Raw genomic sequence first — 27071 nt, 5'->3', positions numbered from 1 at the left:
GCTGCACAAAATTACATCCGAAAAGTAACAGCTGAATCTTTCCAAGGCAATGACGAGGTTGTACTTGAACAAAAAAAGAGCATGAAAGAGACCCAAGCGGAAAAGGAGCTGGTGCTGACAAGTTTAAACTGGAAGAAAGTGGAAGAGAAAATTCCTAAGCGCACAGCCACAAGGCTAGACGAGGTTCCCGTTAGGCTGATAAATGAACTAGGACCAAAAAGTAAGGAAGCTCTGGTGAAAGCAGTGGAAAAAAACTTTAAAAGATAGACTAATACCAGACAGTTGGCGACAAAGTAGAATGAATTTATAAAGGTAAGGGGGAGAAAGACAGAATTCACTCGTATAGACCGTTGACCATTACATCGCTAATATACAGGCTAGCAATGCAGGCAATCAAATTAAAGCTTCAAGCATGGGCAGAGAATAATGGCATTTTGGGAGAGCTTCAGAATGGCTTCAGAATAGGCAGACGTTTGGATGATAACTTGTTTGTTCTTACTCAGTGTATTGAAATATCAAAAGCAGAAAGCAGACTGTTGTATGTGGCCTTTTTATACATTACAGGAGCCTACGACAACGTAGACCGCAATATCTTGTGGGATATTCTGGATCCGGAATGCTTAGGTAACGATTGTCTACAGCTATTGAGAGACATTTACCTAGAAAATACCGTTTGCGTTGAATGGGAAGGGATGAGGAGCGAGGAGAAAGTTCGCATCAACATGGGTCTTAGGCAGGTGTGCCCTTTATCCCCGCTGCTGTTTATGATGTACGTGGTGAGAATGGAGATGGCGCTAGAAGGAAGTAATATCGGGTTTAATCTCTCATACAAACAGGCGATTTCCCGACGATTTCCTCGAGGATTCCGGCTGGCAATTAGCTGGCCGAAGACACCATTTGACGAAATCGTCGATAGACAGGCCCAGCAATGGAGCCAGGCCTAACGCGGTGCCCGGGCACAACAATCATGGCAGGACCGGAGCTGGTGTCAAGAGCCGCATTATTCGTCGTGGAAGAATGCCGCCGCTTCCCAGGGAGGACATCAAAATTGTGATCAGAGTGAGGGGTGGCCTGAATATATCCAAGATAGGCCCGACTGTGGTGGCTGATGCTATCAACACCGCTGCTTGCATCGAAGGTTCGAAGCGTGAAGCCGACACGATCTGTCCTAACTATCAACAGAATATAGTCGTGGTCAGTACTCCCGAGGAGGAGAACGCAACCAAATATGTGAGAATCAAGAATATTTTGGTGGCGGGTCGCCTGCACGAGGTAGCGGCATACCGCACCACACCACATGCTACGTGCAAAGGTGTAATACGAGACGTTGCCCGTTGTGACGGGCCAGAGGTGTTGCAGCGCAAGATTGTTAATGCAAGAAACCCCCTGGCGCTGGCAGCCAAGAGGATTAAGGACACCGGCACCGTCATAGTTGCCTTTGACGGATACCGGGTACCTAACTACGTCAGGTATGACAATGCATTGGTCAGATGTACTTTATATCGTAAGCAGATCGACATCTGCTACGTTTGCGGACGGCTTGGCCATCGTGCCGACGTCTGTCCGACACCCAGCGAAGCCGTATGCAGAGGATGTGGAGCCTCGAATCCAGACGAGCAGCATCAGTGCACGCCTAAATGCAAGTTGTGCGGTGAGGGCCATCTCACGGCAGGAAAGGAATGCAGACAACGCTTTAAGATCCCATACGTCGTTCGACGTCGCCGAAAAGAACGAGCCAGAGCCGAAAGGAGCCGGATGAGAAGCCCTACCCCGGATTACCGCGGTGCTGAGCTCCAGTTCCCGGAGCTCGACCAGCATCGGTCCCAGCATACAGCCCCCGAGGGAGGTCGCCGTCACTCGAGATCGCGGTCTAGGGATCGTGACCGTTCCTGGAGTTTATCCCGGAGCCATTCCCGTGGTCGCTCCAGGGGACGATCTGCTTCCATGGTTCGCTTCGAGCCCAGAAGCCGGTCCAGGTCGAGATCCAGAGCCCGGGGACATGCTCATCAGCATCAGGTGGTCCACAAGGAGGGCCGTCCCACTTGGGCAGATCGGGTCCGTGGAGGACCGTCAGAGGTGATGTCGAGGTCGCTGCCAGAGCATGATGATAGTTTGGAAAAAATCACGAGATTAGAGCGCGAGAACGCGGCCATGAGAGAGAACATTAATAGGCTAATGGCTGAGATAGCAGAGATTAAGGGCGCTAGGAACTCGCAACCCACCGCTACCATCAACGCGGAAATTCTGGAAGTCCCGATGGCCGAGGGTAGCGACGGGTCACGACCACCGAAGAAGAGGGCAATAGCTTGTGATCAGGAGAACGTGTCACGTAAAGCTAAATCAGAGGTGCGCGAGATGCTAACCGCTCTCAGCGAAAGTCTGAAACAGTTAGGTGATAGGATCACTGAGATGCAAAGCAAGATGACGACCTTAGAAGCAAACACCAACCAACGGTTGGCCAAAATGGAATCCTTTCTCGAGTTTGTGGTGGGCCCGCTAACGCCACCGAACCCGCCGATACGTCTTTCTGAACCAACAGCTAGCAACGTAGCCCCGATTCTAGCCCCACCTAGAGTCGGCGTTCAGCTCGTAAGAGATGGCTCCGCCCCTTGAGACATTCCGAATTTGGCAATGGAACTGTAGGGGCTTCTCTAGGAAGAAGGCTCCCCTACAGCAATATCTACGCAATTGTGAAAAGATGCCCCAGGTTATCTTATTACAGGAAACCCTCTCGCCTGGCATCTCGATGGCTGGGTTTTGCTCGGTCTCCGTGCAGTCGGGAGGGAGGGGGTTATGTACTCTTGTTAGTAAGAAACTCACTCATGTGACACATGATCTCAAATTGGCTGGTAGTAATATTGAGTATATTATGGTAGAGGTCATACCTGGTCGGGTCAACCGAGGCAGCATATATGTTCTTAACATATATAGTAGTCCCAACGAAAAAAGGCAAAGATTTAAGACTCTGCTCCGCAAGGCCATAGACATGGCAGGCTCAAGCCCTCTTATTGTCGCAGGGGACTTTAATGCCCCGTTTCATGCCTGGGGTTATAACTATGATACCAATAAGGGTAAGCATCTCTGGCAGAATTCCATGGATCTGGACCTGACGCTGATCACTGACCCTAACTTTCCTACCCGAATCGGGACATCCACGTGTAGAGACTCTACCCCCGATCTCATCTTCGTTAAGAACGTGACTGAGGCCAAATGGAATAACTTGGCTGAGAACCTTGGTAGTGACCACTATATTTGTGAGGCCCAGCTTCCTATCGTGGGTAAAAAACAGCGCGAATTCTCGTACACGGACTGGGATAAATTCCGCAAGCTTCGGGAGGAGAGGCCTCCCTCAGATTCCCGACCTACTATAGAGCAATGGATGGTTCAGGTTCAAGATGACGTTCGGCGTGCAACCTCTAAGGTCTGCACCGACCTTCCTGTTGAGAAAATGGACAGCAGGCTAGCCCATCTGTTAGAGGCCAAACAGTCCATTCTCAACAGATGGAAATGTCACCGACTTAATCGTAGGCTACGCAAAAAGATATCTGAGTTAAACAAACACATTGAGGAGCATTGTGCAACCCTCTCTAAACAGCAGTGGGACGAGGTTTGCAATTCGATAGACGGCCAAATGCGCAATGGTAAAACTTGGAACTTGCTTAAGCATCTGCTTAACGAGACCAATACTAAGTCCAATCAGAGGCATGTCATTGCTAGAACCATACATGAGGCTGCACGAATGACCTCTGAGGACGAACTAATCCGCACGCTTGCCAACAAATATCTCCCAGTCGGCTCAGGGCGGTCTCCTGTACATCTCGATTACCAGGGCCAGGCCAATTCCTACCTGGATGCAGAGTTTGGCGTTGGGGAGATTCGAAGTGTTCTACATGGACTCAATGGTAGATCCGCACCAGGGCCGGATGGCATCTCCAACAAGGCGTTGCGAAATCTGGATGAAAAATCAATCGCATACCTCACAGAGGACATTAATGAAATTTGGAGGAGTGGAACCGTCCCATTACCTTGGAAAACTGCCCTCGCAGTACTCATACCCAAACCTGGAAAAACACCTAGCGTTGACAACTTGAGGCCCATCTCGCTTACATCCTGTGTGGGTAAGGTAGCGGAGCACGCGGTCCTGAATCGACTCTCCCGGTTCCTGGAGAATAACGACGTTTACCCCCATAGTATGATAGGATTCAGACCAGGCCTATCCACACAAGATACCATGAAACTGATTAAGAATCAAATCATAGACAACGACTCTAGCGACACTCGAGCCATTTTGGGACTTGATCTTGAAAAGGCCTTCGACAGCGTTCTACATTCGCATATCCTAGCCTCGATATCTCGGCTCAATCTGGGTGAGAGATTTTATAACTATGTTAGATCGTTCCTCTCGGATAGGAAGGCTACCATCCGGGTGGCCGATCTCGAATCCCAATTACTGGAACTTGGCGAGAGGGGCACCCCACAGGGGTCCGTCATTTCCCCCTGTTTATTCAATATAGCCATGGTTGACCTAAGCAGGAAGCTTCTCGAGATTGAAGGCATCAAACACACTATGTATGCTGACGATATAACTATATGGTGCACAGGAGGCAATGACGGTCAGGTTGAGGGCGCCTTACAGGAGGCAATAGACACTATTGAAACCTATCTAGAACTCACCGGTCTCAGATGCTCCCCCTTGAAGTCGGAACTTTTGTTGTATAGTCCCAAGAAACGCGGTCCAAGGCCCAAGGGATGGACATCGTTAGAAGACAAAGATATTAACTTATGTACAAAAACCGGTTGTCGTATACCCAAAGTCGATTCAATCAAGGTCTTGGGCATGATCGTTGAGTCAGGGGGTACAAATGGCAAGACTATACGCAAGCTAATTACTAAAACTGAAAGTGCTGTTCGTTTAGTCCGGAGAGTATCAAATCGGCATCATGGACTCAAGGAGGATAACCTCATTCGACTAATGCATGCCTTCGTTCTGTGCCACTTTAGATACGTGGCAGCCATGCATCGATGGAAACGGGCAGAGAGGGATAAACTGAATGCACAGCTTAGGAAGATTACCAAACGGGTTCTCGGGTTACCCGTATACACTTGTACAGAGCGATTATTGCAGCTTGGCATTCATAACACTCTTGAAGAGATCGCAGAGGCCCAGGAGCGCGCACAGCTATCTCGCCTCACAACAACGAAGGCAGGGAGATCTATCTTGCAGGAACTCGGATATCACCCCGATAGAGTAGCAGAGGAGTTCTCTGACGTTCCTCCGTCGATTCGTGAGAACATTACGGTCGCGCCAATACCTAGGAACATGCACCCCGATCATAATCGCGGTAGAAGGAGGGCAAGGGCGGCCAACCTCCTTAGGCAAATACACAATGATCAGCGACAGGTCAGCTTTGTGGATGCCGCTTCTTGTAAGGGACGTCAGGTGTTCACCATCGTCACTGTTGATGGTCGCCAAGGAATCACCAATGCTGCCTCGGTTCGGACGAGGGACTCCGAAATAGCTGAACAAATGGCTATTGCACTAGCCCTGCTGGATAGCTCACGGGATGCCATCTATAGTGATTCAAGATCTGCAGTCAGAGCATTTGAAAAAGGCACCATTTCCAAACAGGCCCTCAGACTTCTTGGGGGCACGGCAATCACGCACCACTTCATTTATTGGTTTCCGGCACATCAGGGTCAGATAAAGGGTGCTCCTCCCAACCTCAATGAGTCGGCTCACGGGGCTGCGCGTGAACTTGCCCACCGCGCTACCCTCGACCAATCGGAAGCGGACTCACTAGAGAACAGGGACACGCCCTCCACCTACAACGAGATAACTAAACACTACTATCTCAGCCGTAGAACCTACTTTGTTCCTCATCCGCGCCTCAATAGAGCTCAAGCATTAACGCTCCGTCTACTACATACGAATACCTATCCGAATCCATCGCTCTTAAATAAAATCTATCCGGATACTTACACCAACGCTACCTGCCACGATTGTGGAGATATAGCCACGTTAGACCATATGCTCTGGCGGTGTGCTCGGTCACGCTCTATCATCGCTAACAGCTCGGCCAGATGGGAGGCGGTTCTCCGCAGCCCTCTTCTGGCTGACCAACTCTGGGCTGTCCAGCAGGCCCACGATGCGGCCGAGAGGCTCGGCCTTCCGGTTCCCACGTGGGAGCGGCCCGCTTCGTGAAGACTCACGATCTGCAGGACTTTAATTAATAAGGTTTTACCATACCATACCATACCATACAAACAGGCGGGTACAGTAGTAAAGCAGCAACTCCCAGATTTATTTTATGCGGACGACATTGTGTTGCTAGCTAACAAGCAAAGTGATTTGCAACGTCTGGCTAATATCTGTGGACAGGAAGGCAACAATTTAGGCCTGAAATTTAGTGTTAGAAAATCAGGTCTTATGGTATTCACTGAAAACACTAAACAGACAGGGGAGATGCAGGGCCAAGAAATACCTCGGGTACCAGAATATAAATACCTTGGTATATGGATAAACGAAGGCAATAGATATATGGAAACACAGGAAAAACCATAACAGTAAAGGGGAAGAGAAATGCAGCCATAATGAAGCACAGAACGCTATGGGGATACAATAGGTACGAGGTCATCCGAGGTATGTGAAAAGATGTAATGGTTCCAGGACTTACTTTCGGAAATGCAGTTGTTTGCTTTAAATCAGCGGTACAATCAGGACTCGACGCGAACCAAAGGTCAGTGGGTCGCCTCGCATTGGGCGCTCACGAGAAGACTACAAATGAAGCTGTGCAGGTTGATATGGGCTGGAGCTAGTTTTGAAGTGCGGGAAGCTCGCAGTAAAATTGAGTATGAAGAACGGCTGAGGAATATGGAAGAAAGTAAATGGGCTAGGAGAGTGTTCAGGTATGTGTACAGGAAAAACATTGATTCAAAGTGGAGGAAAAGAACTAGGAAGCTTACCAGCAAGTATACGGCCTGTAGGGTGGGCAGCGCAGCAACAAAGAAGGTCAAGCGGAAAGTCAGAGAGGCTGAAATAATCTCATGGGTGGCGGCAATGGAAAAGAAACATGTCATGAGCAACTACTTAAGAGGAAAAAAACGAAATCAGGAAAGAAACCATTTATGATAACTCAAAGGGAAGCTCATTACTTTTCGAAGCGAGATCGGGATGCCTTAGAACACGCACCTATAAAGCGAGATATAAGAAGGAAGAAGAAGCATGTGCTTGCTGTGGTAAAGCTAGGAAAACTATGGAGCATGTTTTATTAGAATGTGAAGGCCCAGCGGTAAATTTAGGCGCCACTGGCCTCCTTGAAGTTCTTGGGTCCAGGCAGAGCAGTGGAAAAGTAAACATATCCGCAATAGAGGTTAGTAAGAGGCAATTGGAGGATTATTGGAAGAAAAGTAGGGAAACGTACAAACGTACAGTTTGCAGTAGGGGATCAGAAAATTTGGTTGTGGGAGTTCATCGTGTTTTCATTTTTTTTGAATTGTTTCACCTAGGTAGGACACTAGGCAGTATAAGAGCAAGAGCTTGGTGGCGCAACCCACCGCCCCGGTTCAAAGGGGACGCTCATAACATCCATCCATCCATCCATCCATCCATCCATCCATCCATCCATCCATCCATCCATCCATCCATCCATCCATCCATCCATCCATCCATCCATCCATCCATCCATCCATCCATCCATCCATCCATCCATCCATCCATCCATCCATCCATCCATCCATCCATCCATCCATCCATCCATCCATCCATCCATCCATCCATCCATCCATCCATCCATCCATCCATCCATCCATCCATCCATCCATCCATCCATCCATCCATCCATCCATCCATCCATCCATCCATCCATCCATCCATCCATCCATCCATCCATCCATCCATCCATCCATCCATCCATCCATCCATCCATCCATCCATCCATCCATCCATCCATCCATCCATCCATCCATCCATCCATCCATCCATCCATCCATCCATCCATCCATCCATCCATCCATCCATCCATCCATCCATCCATCCATCCATCCATCCATCCATCCATCCATCCATCCATCCATCCATCCATCCATCCATCCATCCATCCATCCATCCATCCATCCATCCATCCATCCATCCATCCATCCATCCATCCATCCATCCATCCATCCATCCATCCATCCATCCATCCATCCATCCATCCATCCATCCATCCATCCATCCATCCATCCATCCATCCATCCATCCATCCATCCATCCATCCATCCATCCATCCATCCATCCATCCATCCATCCATCCATCCATCCATCCATCCATCCATCCATCCATCCATCCATCCATCCATCCATCCATCCATCCATCCATCCATCCATCCATCCATCCATCCATCCATCCATCCATCCATCCATCCATCCATCCATCCATCCATCCATCCATCCATCCATCCATCCATCCATCCATCCATCCATCCATCCATCCATCCATCCATCCATCCATCCATCCATCCATCCATCCATCCATCCATCCATCCATCCATCCATCCATCCATCCATCCATCCATCCATCCATCCATCCATCCATCCATCCATCCATCCATCCATCCATCCATCCATCCATCCATCCATCCATCCATCCATCCATCCATCCATCCATCCATCCATCCATCCATCCATCCATCCATCCATCCATCCATCCATCCATCCATCCATCCATCCATCCATCCATCCATCCATCCATCCATCCATCCATCCATCCATCCATCCATCCATCCATCCATCCATCCATCCATCCATCCATCCATCCATCCATCCATCCATCCATCCATCCATCCATCCATCCATCCATCCATCCATCCATCCATCCATCCATCCATCCATCCATCCATCCATCCATCCATCCATCCATCCATCCATCCATCCATCCATCCATCCATCCATCCATCCATCCATCCATCCATCCATCCATCCATCCATCCATCCATCCATCCATCCATCCATCCATCCATCCATCCATCCATCCATCCATCCATCCATCCATCCATCCATCCATCCATCCATCCATCCATCCATCCATCCATCCATCCATCCATCCATCCATCCATCCATCCATCCATCCATCCATCCATCCATCCATCCATCCATCCATCCATCCATCCATCCATCCATCCATCCATCCATCCATCCATCCATCCATCCATCCATCCATCCATCCATCCATCCATCCATCCATCCATCCATCCATCCATCCATCCATCCATCCATCCATCCATCCATCCATCCATCCATCCATCCATCCATCCATCCATCCATCCATCCATCCATCCATCCATCCATCCATCCATCCATCCATCCATCCATCCATCCATCCATCCATCCATCCATCCATCCATCCATCCATCCATCCATCCATCCATCCATCCATCCATCCATCCATCCATCCATCCATCCATCCATCCATCCATCCATCCATCCATCCATCCATCCATCCATCCATCCATCCATCCATCCATCCATCCATCCATCCATCCATCCATCCATCCATCCATCCATCCATCCATCCATCCATCCATCCATCCATCCATCCATCCATCCATCCATCCATCCATCCATCCATCCATCCATCCATCCATCCATCCATCCATCCATCCATCCATCCATCCATCCATCCATCCATCCATCCATCCATCCATCCATCCATCCATCCATCCATCCATCCATCCATCCATCCATCCATCCATCCATCCATCCATCCATCCATCCATCCATCCATCCATCCATCCATCCATCCATCCATCCATCCATCCATCCATCCATCCATCCATCCATCCATCCATCCATCCATCCATCCATCCATCCATCCATCCATCCATCCATCCATCCATCCATCCATCCATCCATCCATCCATCCATCCATCCATCCATCCATCCATCCATCCATCCATCCATCCATCCATCCATCCATCCATCCATCCATCCATCCATCCATCCATCCATCCATCCATCCATCCATCCATCCATCCATCCATCCATCCATCCATCCATCCATCCATCCATCCATCCATCCATCCATCCATCCATCCATCCATCCATCCATCCATCCATCCATCCATCCATCCATCCATCCATCCATCCATCCATCCATCCATCCATCCATCCATCCATCCATCCATCCATCCATCCATCCATCCATCCATCCATCCATCCATCCATCCATCCATCCATCCATCCATCCATCCATCCATCCATCCATCCATCCATCCATCCATCCATCCATCCATCCATCCATCCATCCATCCATCCATCCATCCATCCATCCATCCATCCATCCATCCATCCATCCATCCATCCATCCATCCATCCATCCATCCATCCATCCATCCATCCATCCATCCATCCATCCATCCATCCATCCATCCATCCATCCATCCATCCATCCATCCATCCATCCATCCATCCATCCATCCATCCATCCATCCATCCATCCATCCATCCATCCATCCATCCATCCATCCATCCATCCATCCATCCATCCATCCATCCATCCATCCATCCATCCATCCATCCATCCATCCATCCATCCATCCATCCATCCATCCATCCATCCATCCATCCATCCATCCATCCATCCATCCATCCATCCATCCATCCATCCATCCATCCATCCATCCATCCATCCATCCATCCATCCATCCATCCATCCATCCATCCATCCATCCATCCATCCATCCATCCATCCATCCATCCATCCATCCATCCATCCATCCATCCATCCATCCATCCATCCATCCATCCATCCATCCATCCATCCATCCATCCATCCATCCACCCACCCACCCACCCACCCACCCACCCACCCACCCACCCACCGGTTCCGAAGTCATCATCATACGTCTCTTATGTAACCTGCAAGAACTACAGCAGCAGCAGCCCCAGTAACAGCAGCAGAACATCACTGCTGCACCTAAAGGGATGCCGGATAACGTCCATTTGCCGTCCCAGTTTTAACTGCTTGTCTTGTCACGTCGCGGCTTCTTGCTTTAGTAGACAAGGAAGAGAACGTCAAGCGAAGCGGGACAAAGTACAATTTTGGAAATTCCAACAGCAATAACACAACTTCATTGTTATAATATTATTAATGTCGTTATTCAAATTTATTTTACACATTTCTTACGTCTATCTTTTATTTTACGTATTTTTAACATTAAGTTCATGCAACTATTCCTTTCTATGCGACGCTGACTAACTTATTGTACACTACTTAATTTCATTTAGTTCCGCTTTCTTTCTAATCCTCGATTAATTTTATTTCTAAATCATTTTACCACCCGATTCATGGCCTATCCCCAACAGTGGGTTTGTGCCATTGAATAAGGTATCACCATCATCATAAAAGTGCGTGTCACAGTTGGCAGGAAAGCAACTAGACCCAGACCTACTTGACAACATGCGCGCAGTACTTCAGGTTGCAGGTACGAGCGCATTATTTAAAATCTCTCTTACGGTCTGTAATAAACATGACCACAACTTGCTGATTGAAACGAAAAGTTAAACGGATTTGCGTCATACACCACCGTCACAATGTGTGTAGGCAATCACCCAGCATTGCCGCGCTAGGCTTTATTGTCTTTTTCGTGGGGTTGTGACTAACGAAAAATTGAGCCCCTCGTATTACCTTATTCATGCGTATTAGAAGCATGTTGCAAGGGAAAAAATACGACAACGACTTTACTGACGTCTTCTCTATCTGGAGCTGGTCCGCAGGGTGCTTTGCTTAGTTAGTTGGGGTCGGGGTCGCAGTCTTGTTGGAGTGGTTTTGTTGTTATTGTGCCCAAATGAAGACCGGTGGGGTGGAAAGCCTCTGACATTGCTGAAGGGCTAGTTGACGACTCAATGTGGACCGAGTGGGACACAGAGGAAAGTGGTTCGCGGGACGTCGCCCTGCGAGGGGGGAGCTTGCGCAACTGGCCGGTTGGCTCGCAACAGCTAGGTTTTCGGCGAGTGGAACGGGGGTGGCAGATGCTGGACCATCGGCACATCGTTTGAGGGGAGGGGAGGGGGGAGGTTCCATCAGTAGACAGGAAGCTTGTGACGTTAGCCGGCAGGTTCGTGGACAGCTGAGGTTTGGAAGAACTGGACGTACAACTCATTGGCTGGATTTTCATGCAACTACATTCTTTTCAAAAAGTGGAATAAACGCTTGCCCTTCTGAAAGACAATCTCTGCAAATGACTTGACATTGCCACAACGCCCTGAAAAATCGTATGAAGACCATCAGCTGTGAGAACGCGCGTAGAGGACACGCAGTCGTAGCCGATGAAGTAAACGATGAACTACACGACACTTCTAGCTATAGCGTCCAGTTTTTCCGAAAAATAGTATTTTATACAATGCATTTTCAACTTATGCGATTGCTTTACTTGGTTCCAAATAGGCCCAGCGATTGCCTTTTAAGGAGGACACTTATGCGCTTCACAGATATCTGAAAGGGAGAGTAAATTGAATCTTCCTCTGTTTTGTCTGTTTGTCTCGCAGAGCACCAGCACAGTTGTATAAGGCAATGGCATGCATGAACGCTGTCCTATACATAGAAATTGTTTCTTGACGGTAATGACATCTGCTTTAGTGTACCTTCAAACGTCACGGGACCTAATTTGCTGTTTGTTTTTGTTGCGTTTTGAAATTTAAAGCGTGAGGGCACGGAAAGCACCTGCTCTAAGCTCACAATGTATCTCAAGCGAACATGACGTGGCGGTTATGTTGGATTGCTTTGCACAGGCTGCAGATGCTTCGTGTGTATGCATAGAAGAATGGCTCGTTTCGTGGTGGAGATTGTTGCTCGAAGCCAAAGTGCGGTCGCAACTGCGGGACCTGGTGCAAGCTATCTCAGTGGTCCTCGCGTCAACGCGCTCCTTTACATAGCAGTGACAGCATCTAAGCCACCGCTTACCGACTGTCCAAGCAAAATCAAACACAATGTCCTGTCTGCTGGTCCGCATTTAGTGCCATGTTCGAGACCTTTAAATAAACCTAGTTATTAGAAAGTTGCCAGAAAAGAAAAAGGGTGTTTCCCGCCAACATGACTAGTTTTTGTTCTGCTGCGTCTAGTCTTTTCATTTCAGTTGTGGTCATTGCCTATCCCTTGCAATTTGGGGGGCGATACTTCGTACCAGACTGCTCTTTTGAAATTATTCCATGTCCTCTGCATAATTGATTATTGAGAAGCGAAGTTAATTGGCTCTGTAACAGTAACTTGCGAATAAACTAACAATTAATTTAGTACATCTATACACCTTCCACAACATTACCTGTCAACTTCATTCGGCACTGGGATGGGATAACCGTCAAGATAGTTCTCTGAAGTTACTTGGTGTATTCCTCGTCCGTCTTTACCTTGAGAACAAATATTTAAACATTTAGCGTTGCCATGACGTTAAATTGAGGGAGGCAGTTATACCAACATCTGATAAAATATTTTGCTTAATTGTACGTTTTCCCTGTTCAGAAACAAAGCTGTAGTTTATCAAAAAAAAAACGCAGAGAGGTCGGTCTATAGCGCATTCGTCTAGCCAGACATTCTTCACTGACGGAAAGGGAAAAGAGATAAATGTCATTACATGTAACGATGAGGAAATTGTGCAGAGGCGCAGTAATATGCTCCTACATGACAAGCGGACCTATTAAAAGCCGGGAGTCCGCTTGAGAAAAAAAACGAGATCTGGTCTGAATTGCTAGAAACTACATTTACAATCGAGTCCTGCTGAGGATTGTTTTTAAATGTATGTATGTATGTATGTATGTATGTATGTATGTATGTATGTATGTATGTATGTATGTATGTATGTATGTATGTATGTATGTATGTATGTATGTATGTATGTATGTATGTATGTATGTATGTATGTATGTATGTATGTATGTATGTATGTATGTATGTATGTATGTATGTATGTATGTATGTATGTATGTATGTATGTATGTATGTATGTATGTATGTATGTATGTATGTATGTATGTATGTATGTATGTATGTATGTATGTATGTATGTATGTATGTATGTATGTATGTATGTTGTAGCGTTCCTAGTTAAAGGACACAGTAGACTTAAAGCGTTGCTGTGGAACTGGCGTCCATCTCGTCTACATTTATTTCTCACTTCTCTCTTCTCTTCTTCTGTCCCCCCGGTTCCCGCGCTTCTTCATCTTCTATTCGAAGGCTCATACCGCTTCACCCTTCCAGGTTTCTTTTGCTAACCCCTCCTGGGGTAATACTTGAAAACGTTTCCAATCGAAGCACATTCAACTGAGCCCCGTTCACCAATGTACCACACAGTCTTCAATATTCCTTTCTGAGTGGCTGTCTTTGTCACAGAGTAAGGACCATAAAATTTGGCACTGGATTCTCTTACTCCTTTCCTAACTAGGATGAGGTCGGTGACTTGAATGTCTGGGATAGCTGAGCAATGTCTCTTGTCAAAATTTTTTTTCATTCGTTTACGGTACCTCTCCTCCTGTGATTTTTGTTTCCTTTCCTCGACGATCTTGAGATTGTCTAACAGCCCCAGTTCAAGGTCCGCTTGAAGAATAGGGGTCTCTCCTGAAGAAGCGAACTGCGGGCTGCATCCCAAGCCACTGGTGTAGGAGCGATTGTGATGTCTTACAGCTGCTTCTAAAGAGCATTTCCATCCACCAGGGAAACTATCGTACATCCTGATGTATTGCTTCACATCTCGTATAGCACGCTCTGCAAGCCCATTCGCCGCGGGATGGTATGGTGCACAGAATTTGATTGATATATTGTGGTCTCGAGCCCATCTTGCTAATTTTTCACTCTTGAACGCTGGTCCGTTGTCACATACGATCTTTCTGGTTGTCCTAAACATATCCCGTTTGAGGAGGGCGATGACACTATTCGCATCTTCTTGTCCTGCCCGTGCCGCGACCATCCTGGTGCACTCATCTATGGCCAGAAGAAAAGCTTGCGTTTTTCGGACTCCTTCTCGTTTCTTATTTAGCTCGGCAAAATCCAGGTGTATAACTTCAAAAGGCACGTTCGAGTGGCAAGGTATTATCATGGCGTCTGTAGGCTGCTTGTATTTCACTTTGTTGACTTGACAAATGTGGCATGAACGAACGTATTGATTGACGTCTTCTTTCATGTGAGGCCACGTAAATCTCTTGACTAGCTTGTTGTATGTGCGCCAAAATCCGTCGTGTCCTCCAGATTCTGGGCTATCGTGGTACAAATAAAGCACCTTGGGAACCAGCGTTGGCGGGACTTGATAGCGACCTGCCATAAAAATTAATTGTTCAGTGCCTTCCCACAATTTTACTTCATTGATTTCTTCCGATTGTTCTTTATTGGCCTGTATCATCAGTCGAGACAATGCATCTGCATCAGTCAAAAGGGGTCCAGGTCTGTGGGAGATGGTGAAATCAAACTGCTGCAAGTAGTTCACCCATCTGGCGATACGTCCCTTAGGTTGGGTCATATTCAAGAGATGAGTGAGTGCCTGGTGATCCGTGAACAAAGTAAACTTCGCACCTTCTAGGTACGTACGGAAGTACTGAATTGCTTTAAGGACAGCAAGAGCTTCCTTTTCAGTAGTGGTGTAGTTGACTTCAGGTGGCTTGAGGGTGTAGCTGTAGTAGCCTACTACATGTCGCTTTTCTCGGCCGGATGCTTCTGGACATTTCTGGTACAAGACTGCACCTGTTCCATAATGTGAGGCGTCGGTATTCAGTTCAAAGGGTAAAGTGAAATCTGGTATGCGTAGAATAGGGTCAGCAGAGATTCTGTGCACCAGATCACGGTAGACTCTCTCACATTCCTCATCCCACTCAAATGGAACTTCTTTCTGCGTTAGGCACGTGAGGCATCTTGTTTTTATAGCAAAGTCTTTTATGAAAGGTCTGAAATGTCCGGCTAATCCCAAAAATACACGCAATGAGTGGACGTCATACGGTTTAACCAGTTGGGATATTCTCTCGACGGACTCTTGTTTCGTGCTTTTGGTAGTCCCATCAAATACTCTTCCAAGAAACACAACTTTTCTTTGAAAGAATGCACTTTTCTTAAAATTAACCTTGAGTTGTGCCAAGCTCAAGGCATTTAATACCTGAGAAAGGATTTCCTGATGTTCAGCCTCTGTTTTGGAGAAGACGATAATATCGTCTATGTACACGTTACAAAAGACACCCAGAAAAGGCTTCAGGACTTCGTTCATAATCTTCTGGAACCATGCTGGCGAGTTTTTCCAGCCGAAAGGAAGCCGGTTATACTCGTACAGATCAAAGGGCGTGATAAAAGCAGTGTACATTTTTGTTTCTTCGGTTAGCGGGATCTGCCAGAAACCTTTGCACAAGTCAATGCGTGAAAAAATCCGGCAACCACCTGTCTCATCTATAATCGTGTCTATCTTCGGCATGGGAAATGGTATAAGGTCTGTTTGGCGATTGAGAACCCTGTAATCTGTGCACAGTCGGAAAGTTCCATCTTCCTTCGGCGCAATAGTTATGGGAGAAGCGAAGGGTGACACCGAAGGCCGGATTATATCGGCGTCTAGCATCTCCTGCAATTCTTTCTTCAACCATATCTTACGTTCTCGTGACATGTTATAAGGTGATTTTCGGATGACGGCCTTGTCAGTTAGTTCGAAAGGCACCTTGTGCGACTTCATCTCTTGTGGATAGCTTCCTACGCATACCAGTTCAGGGTAGGTCGTTGCAATATCTTCCGCGCACTTGACAATTCGCAGGTTATCTTTTCTATCTTGCTGTGTCTCTTCCCTTGATAGTCCTTCCACTAAAACTGCATCGTCCCAATATACGTTGATTTTTAGTTTCTTTATGTCTGGTCTGGATAGCAGAAAGTCGTACGTCACCCCCGTTATCACCAGTACGTCACTCTCTATTTCATGACCTTGGAACTCGATGTTTACTGAGGCCCACTGATTATGCATTGTCACTTTTCCATCGTACCCTTGCACCCGTAGTACTCTTCCACTATGCAGGTGACTTGAATCTACCAGCTTGGCATTTATTATAGACACAGAAGCACCGCTGTCAACCAAAGCCATCATATGTCTATTTCCCACTTTGACAGGAATGTGAAGTAAGCTAGAGCAAGTTAAATAAACAGTCTCAGTTGTGGTCATCGGGTCGGACTGATCACCCTTGTTTATTAGTTTTTTGTTGTCGGAGAATCTTGAGCGTCTGAAAGTATGGGGACAGGGTCGTTGTCGACGTTATTCACTCGACCTCTGGGAGCACGCCAACCCAAGCTCTCTGTACTGCCTGCAAGGCGGCTCGGTTCTCGCGGATTACGGCTTGACCAATCCGCGCCGGTCCGTCTGAAGCGACTGCTTGAGCCAGCGGTTATATTTTCGTCTGAAGTAGATGGTATGTCGTGAAGGCACTCCAAGAGCCCGTCTATAGTTTTAGGTGATCGTGCTTGCGCTATCTCCAGGACTTCCGCGGGCAATCCGTGCATTATTAGAGCTACTATGGCAGAAGGAGGAAGCATAGGCTCGGCCAGCTTTAAAAGGCGGCGTTTTTCAAAGAAATACTCGACGGGGGAGCCCTGCGTGAATTTGAAATTGAGCGCGGCGTCCCATCTTTGCACTGGGTTGCTTCGGAATGTCTTCAAGAATTTTTCCTTCCACTGGTGCCAAGAGTTGCCAACATCTTCAATAATGTGCAGATCGTACCACTTACGTGCAACACCTCTTAAATAACTACGCATGTTGGTAATTTTGTCCTCATTAGAGTGCCATTTGTTCTTCCCAGCGGCATATTCATAGAATTCAAGCCAACTTTCTGGGCTTGAAGACTTGCCGTCGAAAGTATCGGGTTCGACAAATTTAGTCGCCGGCTTCTCAGCGTTTAGAGAGCTTATAAGTGACGTCACCAGTTGGTTTTGTTGCGCCATCTGTTCTTGTTGTAGCTGAAGAGCTTTCAAAACGAGGCTCACCTCTTCTGTCGAAGACCGTGATGCAGTGTCCTTTCGACGCATGGGTTCAAGAACTAATTTGTCGAAGATCGCCAGACGCAAGTTCACTTTCACCGCACCCTTCCGACGTAGTTCAGCAATGTCTATGGAAGCCTTCTCTAAAACCAGGTTCACGAGGTCTGCCGAGTTGAGTTCGCGAGGTAGTTCCACCGCTGGTTCGTCTTGAGCTTGGTATCTCGAAAAGATGATCTTCTCTGCGGAGGTCTCCTCGAGGAAAAATGTCACCCACATGTTGGAGTCAGTTGTCGACTGCGCCAAAATATTGTAGCGTTCCTAGTTAAAGGACACAGTAGACTTAAAGCGTTGCTGTGGAACTGGCGTCCATCTCGTCTACATTTATTTCTCACTTCTCTCTTCTCTTCTTCTGTCCCCCCGGTTCCCGCGCTTCTTCATCTTCTATTCGAAGGCTCATACCGCTTCATATGTATGTATGTATGTATGTATGTATGTATGTATGTATGTATGTATGTATGTATGTATGTATGTATGTATGTATGTATGTATGTATGTATGTATGTATGTATGTATGTATGTATGTATGTATGTATGTATGTATGTATGTATGTATGTATGTATGTATGTATGTATGTATGTATGTATGTATGTATGTATGTATGTATGTATGTATGTATGTATGTATGTATGTATGTATGTATGTATGTATGTATGTATGTATGTATGTATGTATGTATGTATGTATGTATGTATGTATGTATGTATGTATGTATGTATGTATGTATGTATGTATGTATGTATGTATGTATGTATGTATGTATGTATGTATGTATGCGCCTTATTCATTCATTTGGTTTACAGCACAGAAAGCCGACAAAAGGAATACGCTAGACATTAATAGCGATGCTTTAGTACGGACAACAAGGCCTCCCGTGTGGAAGACGCTTTAGTCCTGTTGGCGTTCCGTTGCAAACATTGTATCCGCCATTATTGGAGCAGTCGCCCTCTGCGCTTATCGGACAAGCAACCGCATGCTGGTCAGAGACAAGCTGCGCTGAAGCGCGTTGCTAGCCACTTGAGAGTCACGTGCTATGATCTCGATGAAACCGCACTGCTCTCTGTCGCAACCACTGAGGCTCGCGGTCGCTACCCGTCATGACAATTCTTGTTGACTAGAGAGAAAAAAAAGTTTTTCAAGGTAATGTTAGCCGTTCTCAAGTTGTCTGGAGCGTGATGTGGCACACGCAACTTCAGTGCTATCTGAAAATAAATAAATAAATAAAACATAAGCTGTGTGGGATTGCGTGCTTTTCGAAATTCACTGTCTCAAATATGTGGTCATTTAGCGGTGTTTCCGTCGAATGCGTTTGCATCATTCCTATGGATCAAGAGAAGAGCCAGTGCTAAATGGAGTGAGTTAGTAGCTCTAGGAATAACACAAATATGTTTACTTCCGGCAATGACGTGTTCGAGATATTTATTTAATATAATTTAATTAATTCATCGAAGTAATTTGCATTCATGTCCATAGCGAGCCCAGACCATTCATTGCAAATGACTTAACGCTGCAAATAAGCAAAATATTATGGAACGCATGAGCGTACAGCTCTTTCAACAACGGGTTTAACTAAGCGCTTTACTAAAACAAAGCCCTGTGAGGAAATTTATCATCTTAAAGTGTGAGATGCTTCCCCTAGACGCAACAGAATGTTTTAGACAGAATTACAGACCACCCAAAGCGCGGCGCATCGTGTCGTTTTGTCTGTAACTTGGCACCTATTCGCTTCGGCAATCTTTTCGGCATCAGGCGCAGTTCACATCGCGTGCATTTGTGCTTGCTCATCGATGGAGAATTAGGACATCTATAGCTTGTTTCATTGAATGGTACGCGGCGCTTGGTCAAAAGCATTGACTTCAGTCCGAGCGCATGGCGCCGTGTTGTGATCACGACTGCTTGTAAGCGAAGCTATGCTGGGTACGCCTTTTACTTTATCTTCTGTTTAGACCGTTGTGTCCCTGTCGCAAACAATGGAGCCTTGCCAGCTGTCACTGTCATGAGAGACGCGTGCAAAAAAAGATATGTGCACCACCGGGGCAGTATCCCTAAACTCGGACAACAACAGCTGTTTTGGCGTTGGCTGTTGCCAAGAATGGGTCGCTGTGAAGTCCCAAAGTTGCCTTACACCCCAATCCCCTTGCTACGTCCCTGTTAGCGGTCAGTTCATTCGATTGGCCAGCTACGGTGACTCCAAGGGCAATCATTATGCAGACATGGGGGAGTGGGGCTGGATGAATGGCGGAAATTGTACGCGGGCACATTTTCTCCGTCCTGGTGAGGTGGCAAGAAGTAATGGAAAAGCTTAAAGCCCACAATTTGAGCGAGTAGCCGGCGAATTAGAAGAGACCCTGAAAGAACAGCAAATCTATATGTAAATGGGACGGAGATTGTGGAAGCAGAAACAATGTATATAATAAAAAAAATTCCCCTACGTATACGACATTCTCTGATGCTAATTTTGAACGCAGCTGTTTAGGCGTTTTAAATTCGCGATATACTGTGGCAAAAAAATTGAATCTGAACGGCAGGGTCCTCTCGGCGCAGCGCTGAGCCTCTGCTCGGCAAGCTCGTCTAGCAGCCGCGGCAGACGAAGCACTTCCACGGATTGTGTCGCTCATTGTTCAGAAGGAACTAGCCGACACTATTTTGCATCCAATTCAGTCACGAATTACGTTCGACTGTTGATAAATGTGTGAAATGTACATAATTTTATGCCAAGGTGCTGGAGACTTCATAGAAAGTAAGTCAAGGTGGGATGAGAATAACTCTGCATTTTATAGACAGCCACCATAACTACACAGTGATTAATTATTCATTTATTGTACAGTCAGCCATGCAGTGTTTCTTCGTTAAAAATAATGAATCACCCGCTCGAATTACAAGCACAGGTTAATTATTGGGTGGAAGCATTGCAAGGAGGGAAAATTTTATTTTTTTTTTGCAATTACTGTCAAAACGTTCCACTTGAAATGTCCCGTAAAACACACTAGTGCCTTCACCAAAGCGGTCGTCTGAAGCAATAAAATTCACTCAGAAGTGAAATGGGTGTACTTTAGGGGAGCCGAATGTTCGATTTACTCAAAGCTTAATGCTCGTTGTCCATTCCTTGCAACCACTCCAAAGTAATGGCAAAAGTAATGGCGTTTTTCACTGGTCGATTCGGAGCAGGATTTCTTGCTCCGCGGCAACGAATCCGAATTTCACGGGTCGATCTGGAGCGGGTTCGCGCGTTCCACTGGTCGTTTGGGATCAACTCGCTCCGCGCCGGATCGCTCTCACTTGCTCCGCCGCCGAGGCGCGGATTCGGGCGGAAATAGCTCGCGTCACTTCCGTCTTCAAGCGAAATCGGTACCCGGTTGCTTCGCAAAATGGCCGCGTTCGGTGCTGCTGCAGAGCTCGCGTTTAGCGATGAGAGCTCGGACGACAGCGATTACTAGGTGACGCAGGTGCTGTGCGAAGCCTTTTATGCACGTTGCCCATGCACAATCCTTGCGGGCACGACATGGAAATGACGGACTCTGTGACTGCCGCGGTCAGATTACGCACGGGGGACGGCGACTTTAGTTGCCGGGGAAACGTACAGAGCGGAAGTCGGGTATGGTTTCCGGGATCGATTTGTGTCACGCGTACGCATACTTCCTGCGTGATCCTCCGCGGAGCGTTTTTTCGCTCCGCTGGCCGATTCGGATTTGTGAAACCCGAGCGCTCGCTCGAGGATTTCGGCGGCCGCTCTAGATCGACCTGTGAAAAACGTCATTAGTCGCGTCCACAACCGTGTACGCCGTGACTGAAGGGGGGTATTATGGTTATATTGTCACGTGGTAATACAAAGGAAGAACAATAGAGTGTCGAAACTGTGAGTTACAAATTGAGCTCTTTATTTGTCGAAATTGTGCCCAGCAAAACAAGTAACACTCAAGCACAAGGATAGCGACGAGCAGTGTCGGCGATCGTCGAAAATCTTACCTGCGGGTTAAACGCATCGGTTTTTATACATGACTCGTCGAAGATTCCAGTGTAATCACTGGTGCCAGCGTGGCTTCCAGAAAGTACTTTACTATTCCCATCGTACATACAATCAGATTACAATTACTGCGGTGCCATCTCTTAGTCTCGCGCAGCACTCTGCTTTCCTCCTGACCATTTCACTCTACTCTCCTTCTCCGCTTTCTGTCTCATGCTTTCACTGTACCCTCCTTCTCCGCTGCGCTCCGCGTCCGCTCTTTCATGCTTCGCTGTACTCGTTCGTTCGGTTACCAGCAAAGCCGAGGAACGCCAATGCAGGAACGGGCGCCTAAAAGCTGCGCTCTAAAACAGCAGGCTCAATCCTAGAAGTGACGTATGGTTGCGGAACAGTGTGTGACGAATGAGCGGACTAGTCGTTGTTCGCTGTGTATAAAACCCCTATGCATCTTGGCAAATGACTAGCATAGAAAATTTGTGCAGCAGCAACTGTTTCGGCGTATGCTCATCACCAAAACCTTTACCGTAACACATACTACATTCAGTGCAATGACGAAGTTGAATACCTGGTCAACATAGGGCTCGCTGCTAAGCAGAAATTCGTGGGATCAAATCGCGGCCACGGTGACATTTCGATGTGGGCAAAATGCAAAATCACCCGTGTACTTAGATTAGGTGCACTTTAATTAACTCCAGGTGGTCAAAATTAATCCGGAGTCCCTACTATGGCGTGCTCTATTATCAGATCGCTGTGTTGACATGTAGAAGCCCATAATTATTCTAACATATGGCTGCAGCTCACCGCATAAAACACAGTGTTAAACTGAGAGAGTACACAATAAATGGTAGCGCATCGTCACGTCGGCTATGTTCCCTCCGGACCAACCATCAGACGCTGAACGCTTTCAAATGATGATAGTATAAGCGTCACAATTGAGGGAGAAGCTATATATCAGCCTCACAGATAAACTTCAGAAGGATCCGAGACACCTGCGTACTAAAGGACTTTGTGGCTGTACTACATCATCTATGCTGGCCCGAGGTGACCGCATGTGCGCTTCAGCTCATCACGTGTACTACATACTTGCTGACTGAGTGTGCGCAAGGATTTGGAAACTGACCAAGCGTGTAGGTTCGGTGACAGAAGGAACAAGATGGTCTCTAGAGCTTACGGTGAATGGCCATTTGCGAAGACCACCGTGGCCAGATGGCGCTGCTATACAACGCCGCGTGCGCGTCATGCCAACATCTCTACGTACACGCGCACGCAGATGTCGACGTCGCGTCGCGCTGTTATCCGCCTTTACCCCAGTACAGTGTAACAAATGATGTTTCACGTCGCTGTAGCAAAATGCGCTCAACGGTGACAGAAATAGTCCTGTCACGCGACGTCGTGCTGGCGCTCGAGCCGACGTTATGCGTAACGATGTTAGTAGTGCGTGAGTTTGCACGACGCGCATTTACTTGTAGCCATGCATGGCTGGCGTGACGTGTGCAAAGTGCACCAAAATATCTGCAGTGTTGTTTAAAAAGCCGCTGAAAATCCTGTGCATAGTTCTGAACACCAACACGTTTCGAGTGCGAACAGCTCTTATAGCAGCACCCTCATTGCGCGGAATGCCTTCGCGCCACAGAGCCCCCTCTGGAACTTTCCCTTATCAATATGCTCGAAAGCGTGCTGTGAAATCGAACGACTCCTTTAAAGAGAAATACCTTGCTGCTATGCCGGTAATGGAAGCATCGCACAGCCGGCTGCGTCTGATTAAATGTAAGCTTCCTTACTCTTCACTGGCGACGATCTCGTCCACTTTCGACAACGCGTTTTACGTGTCGGAACCACAACCCGATTATGGGGTAGGCCGTAGTGCAGGGCTCCGGATTAATTTTGACCACCTGGTTGTCTTTAAGGTGCACTCGTGCTGCACCGTACAAGGGAATGCGGCCACCGCGACCTGTAATCGAGCCCGCGTCCTCGAGCTCAACAGCGCAACGTCATAGTCACTGCGGCGGGTAACTCGCTCGGTGTAAGGAATGTTCAAGTGGAATTCGAGGCTTTCTGAAGGGGAATGGAGGCTCTCTTCGCCGTCTTTTCAGGCATTCAAGTCCAATGACGTGGTGCATTATGACGTCTGTGAAAGTTCGAGAAGGGATCCTCCATTAGTACGTCGGAGAATAGTTCTGCCTGGGTAACTTCTCCCTAATTAGATAGAACTCCTCTTGGGTATACTAAACAAAATTTGTAAGCGACTCAGCAGCATGATTGACTTCTGATAATTTGGCAACAGCATAATTTATCACAATTCTTTAAATTGCACCTAATAGGACAAGCTAACAAAGCCAACATATTGCTTTACTGTGTGCACGTATTTGTTATTTCGGTAATACAAGTTTCGCAAAAGTTGCAGTCTGAAGACATCAGTGTTGCTTGAAGCCAATAAAAATGAATCATATATGTCGTGTTTTAACCGCATGTGAGGTGCTGCCTAAGGGTTTAAAAGGCTTCCTTCTTCTGTCAAGTTGTAAATTTTTGTACAATATTTCTTGCTATTTTCACACACACGCACGCACACATGCACGCGAGCGCACGCACTCGTACGCACGCACGCACGTAAAACCATAGTATCAAATTTATCGTTGTAAAACGCACTTCCTTTGCTGCGATGTGTTACCTATCTAAGAGGTTCAAGAGGGGCGAACTTTGGGCCAGTTGGTCTGACATGCCTAAAGAGGAAAAGAACCGCGACTTCAGACGGGATGTCCGTTCACTCCTTCACGTCCCGTCTGAAGTCGCGGTTCTTTTCCTCTTTAAACTATCTGAGGGGGCTCACATAGAATTATCGATTAACACGGTCCTTGGTTAAAGGCTGCAAACGGGCCCTTTGTAGACGCAGTGTAGACTCTAAAAAAAGATTGTCCAATCATGGTCGTATCTTATCCCCAAGCGATAATCATTATCTGTCTTCCCTGCGTTTACTTTCTTGAAAATTCTGCGCTCGCTGCGTCTCTTTCAAAAATGCTATGTCAGTCTGATAATGCGCATGCCGTTTATGACCAATGAGACTATTCTAAGAGACCACCTAATGGACATGTCCATTTCTTCTGGTGCTGAAGTGCTGATTGGCTGTGGGCGTGTGTCTCCTTCTGACGCGTACCCCAGCCCAGCCAATAAGAACTACAGCAGCAGAGGAGGTGGACGTGTCCACTATGGGTGGACACTTGCGAAACAGACCCCGCTCGCCCTGGGTAGTGCTGGGCGCACAGCGTGAAAGAAAGAAAAGACACGCAAGGCAAATGAAGATTATTGTTTGGGGACAAGGTAATCCCCAGAGGGTTCAAACTTTTCTTAGAGTAGTTGATCGCATCCTACTGCCTATTTTCATCACCAGTCCTCATACTCCTTTTTTTTTCCTTTCGGTCTGAGCAGAATAGCACGTTAGAGGACCTCAGGCCTCTAACGCTCTGCGCTTTCTCGAAGAAATTCTCCTCTTTCTACCTCTTCGAGAAGCCAGATATACGTACAGGCCGGAGCCTCTATGGGCGTGCACAGAGTGAGCCTCGCCGGCACGTATAATGACGCATTGACTAGTACAACGACCCATTGCACTTGAGAAAAAAGTGTCTTTTTTCACCAATCCTGTCGGCACTACGACATCAAACACAGGCGATCGCAGTTATCTCGATGGCTCAGAAACGTAAGGAATTAACTCGGCAAGTGAAAAGCCATCCTTTAGCATGTCTATTGAGCAAAAGTGAGATCTGATGGCCAGAGATAAGCCCAAGGACGCCGTAGCAGGCTACTGTCGCTGCATGAGTCGTAGTAATCATTGTCAAGCAGCGCACGGACCTTGTACTAATGTTATGGGCTTCGACTGGTGTGTTTCGAGCTACCATTAAGTTGAAGAGCGCGGTGGATGAATGGACGGCTGCTCCTTAAACGCTAATCGATGAACGACTCGTTCAACGCGGGGCCATCGTCATCAGCAGCCGAAGCCGTAAGAAAGCATGCAGGCCACATTCTCAGGCTTCTCAATATTCATAGCGTAAAGCACGAGGGCAGCTACACGAGGAGTCGAGAAAGAAGGAAAAGAGCGACACAGCATCACACATGTTTTATGCGTTAATATCTCCCTCTGTCTTTTTGTTACCTTGTTTGTTTTTGTACATTTAGCCCGGAAGACCACTTCTGTACGAAGCGCTTGGCCAGCAAGCTTGCAGTCCGGGGGTTCCCCACTAGTTTTCGCAACCAACGTTTCTCTCAACACGAAACCGTTACTTTGCTACATGCTTTGAGCAAAGTCGTATAGAGAACATCCGGCGCCGTCCGTTCTGCAGTACACTTCCATGTTTTGCTCACCTTATCGCTCGTGCTCGGTACGCTGCCGGGGAAAGCGATCCGCGGTCAGGCGCCGTCACCGGCCTTTCCGCATTCCGCAGCGCAAAGCAGGCCAGCGGTGTATCTGTCGGCGCCCCGATAGCCGCAATAATTCTATCGGCGTCCGCCGAAGCTGCGTGGCGCGCCCGCTGCCCACGCATCGCGCCACTAGGCCGGCCGCCACTTATCTGCGACGTCGACTGCGTCAGTGAGCTGCTTGCTGACAGCCATGGCGCCGGTTCAGCCGAAGGGTGAGTGGCTCGTCCCAGGATCTACACCTCCGCTTGTAGGTTCCTGCCGCCGTGCGTATAGATACACGTGCACCTAGAGCCCGGAATTTCCCCGCTCACGCCTACGATTGTTTCCCTGGGTGCGCGAGGTTTTGCTCGTCTTCACGCGGCAGTGCGCGTGGCAGTTGACGCGGGCAGTAATACACGCTCGCGGAAACGGCACCGGTAGCGATTGGGCTGATGCTTCTTGCGGGGCAAATTGCGCACAGCTTGCATGGCATGCTGTCTGGATAAACGAAAATTCGCGTTTCCCTTCTGGGACGTTTCGCGCAAAAATTATTTGCATTCGATGGTTGCAGAGGGTCTGCAAAGAGCAGCAGAAAGTAAATGAAATGTGATCGACCATGTTTGTAACAAGAAATGTAGCACAGACTTACGAATTTGGTAGTTGTCGTTTGACATTACATTAAGATCAGGTCGGAGCAGTGGTGGGT

General features: G+C 47.5%; 1 protein-coding gene across 5 annotated transcripts in view; it reads left to right on the top strand.

Annotated features, from left to right (window-relative positions):
• The window catches only part of Cbs (Cystathionine beta-synthase), an 80007-nt gene that overhangs the window by 15837 nt on the left and 37099 nt on the right, over positions 1–27071 (top strand). For 3 of the 5 annotated variants that reach the window (XM_065432544.1, XM_065432541.1, XM_070537804.1), the window contains exon 1: positions 11371–11460. The exons of 1 other annotated variant lie outside the window; for it this stretch is intronic. In XM_065432544.1, coding sequence (XP_065288616.1) covers positions 11436–11460 — 25 coding nt within the window. In that variant the 5' untranslated portion in view covers positions 11371–11435. Of the gene's footprint in view, positions 1–11370; positions 11461–26459; positions 26599–27071 lie in introns of those variants that run through there. One more of the 5 variants, XM_065432542.2, reaches the window with a different exon arrangement.

This window comes from Dermacentor albipictus, chromosome 4, assembly GCF_038994185.2.
Source record: "Dermacentor albipictus isolate Rhodes 1998 colony chromosome 4, USDA_Dalb.pri_finalv2, whole genome shotgun sequence".
Classification (NCBI taxonomy): Eukaryota; Metazoa; Arthropoda; class Arachnida; order Ixodida; family Ixodidae; genus Dermacentor; species Dermacentor albipictus.
This window is presented reverse-complemented; position numbering and strand designations above follow the sequence as displayed.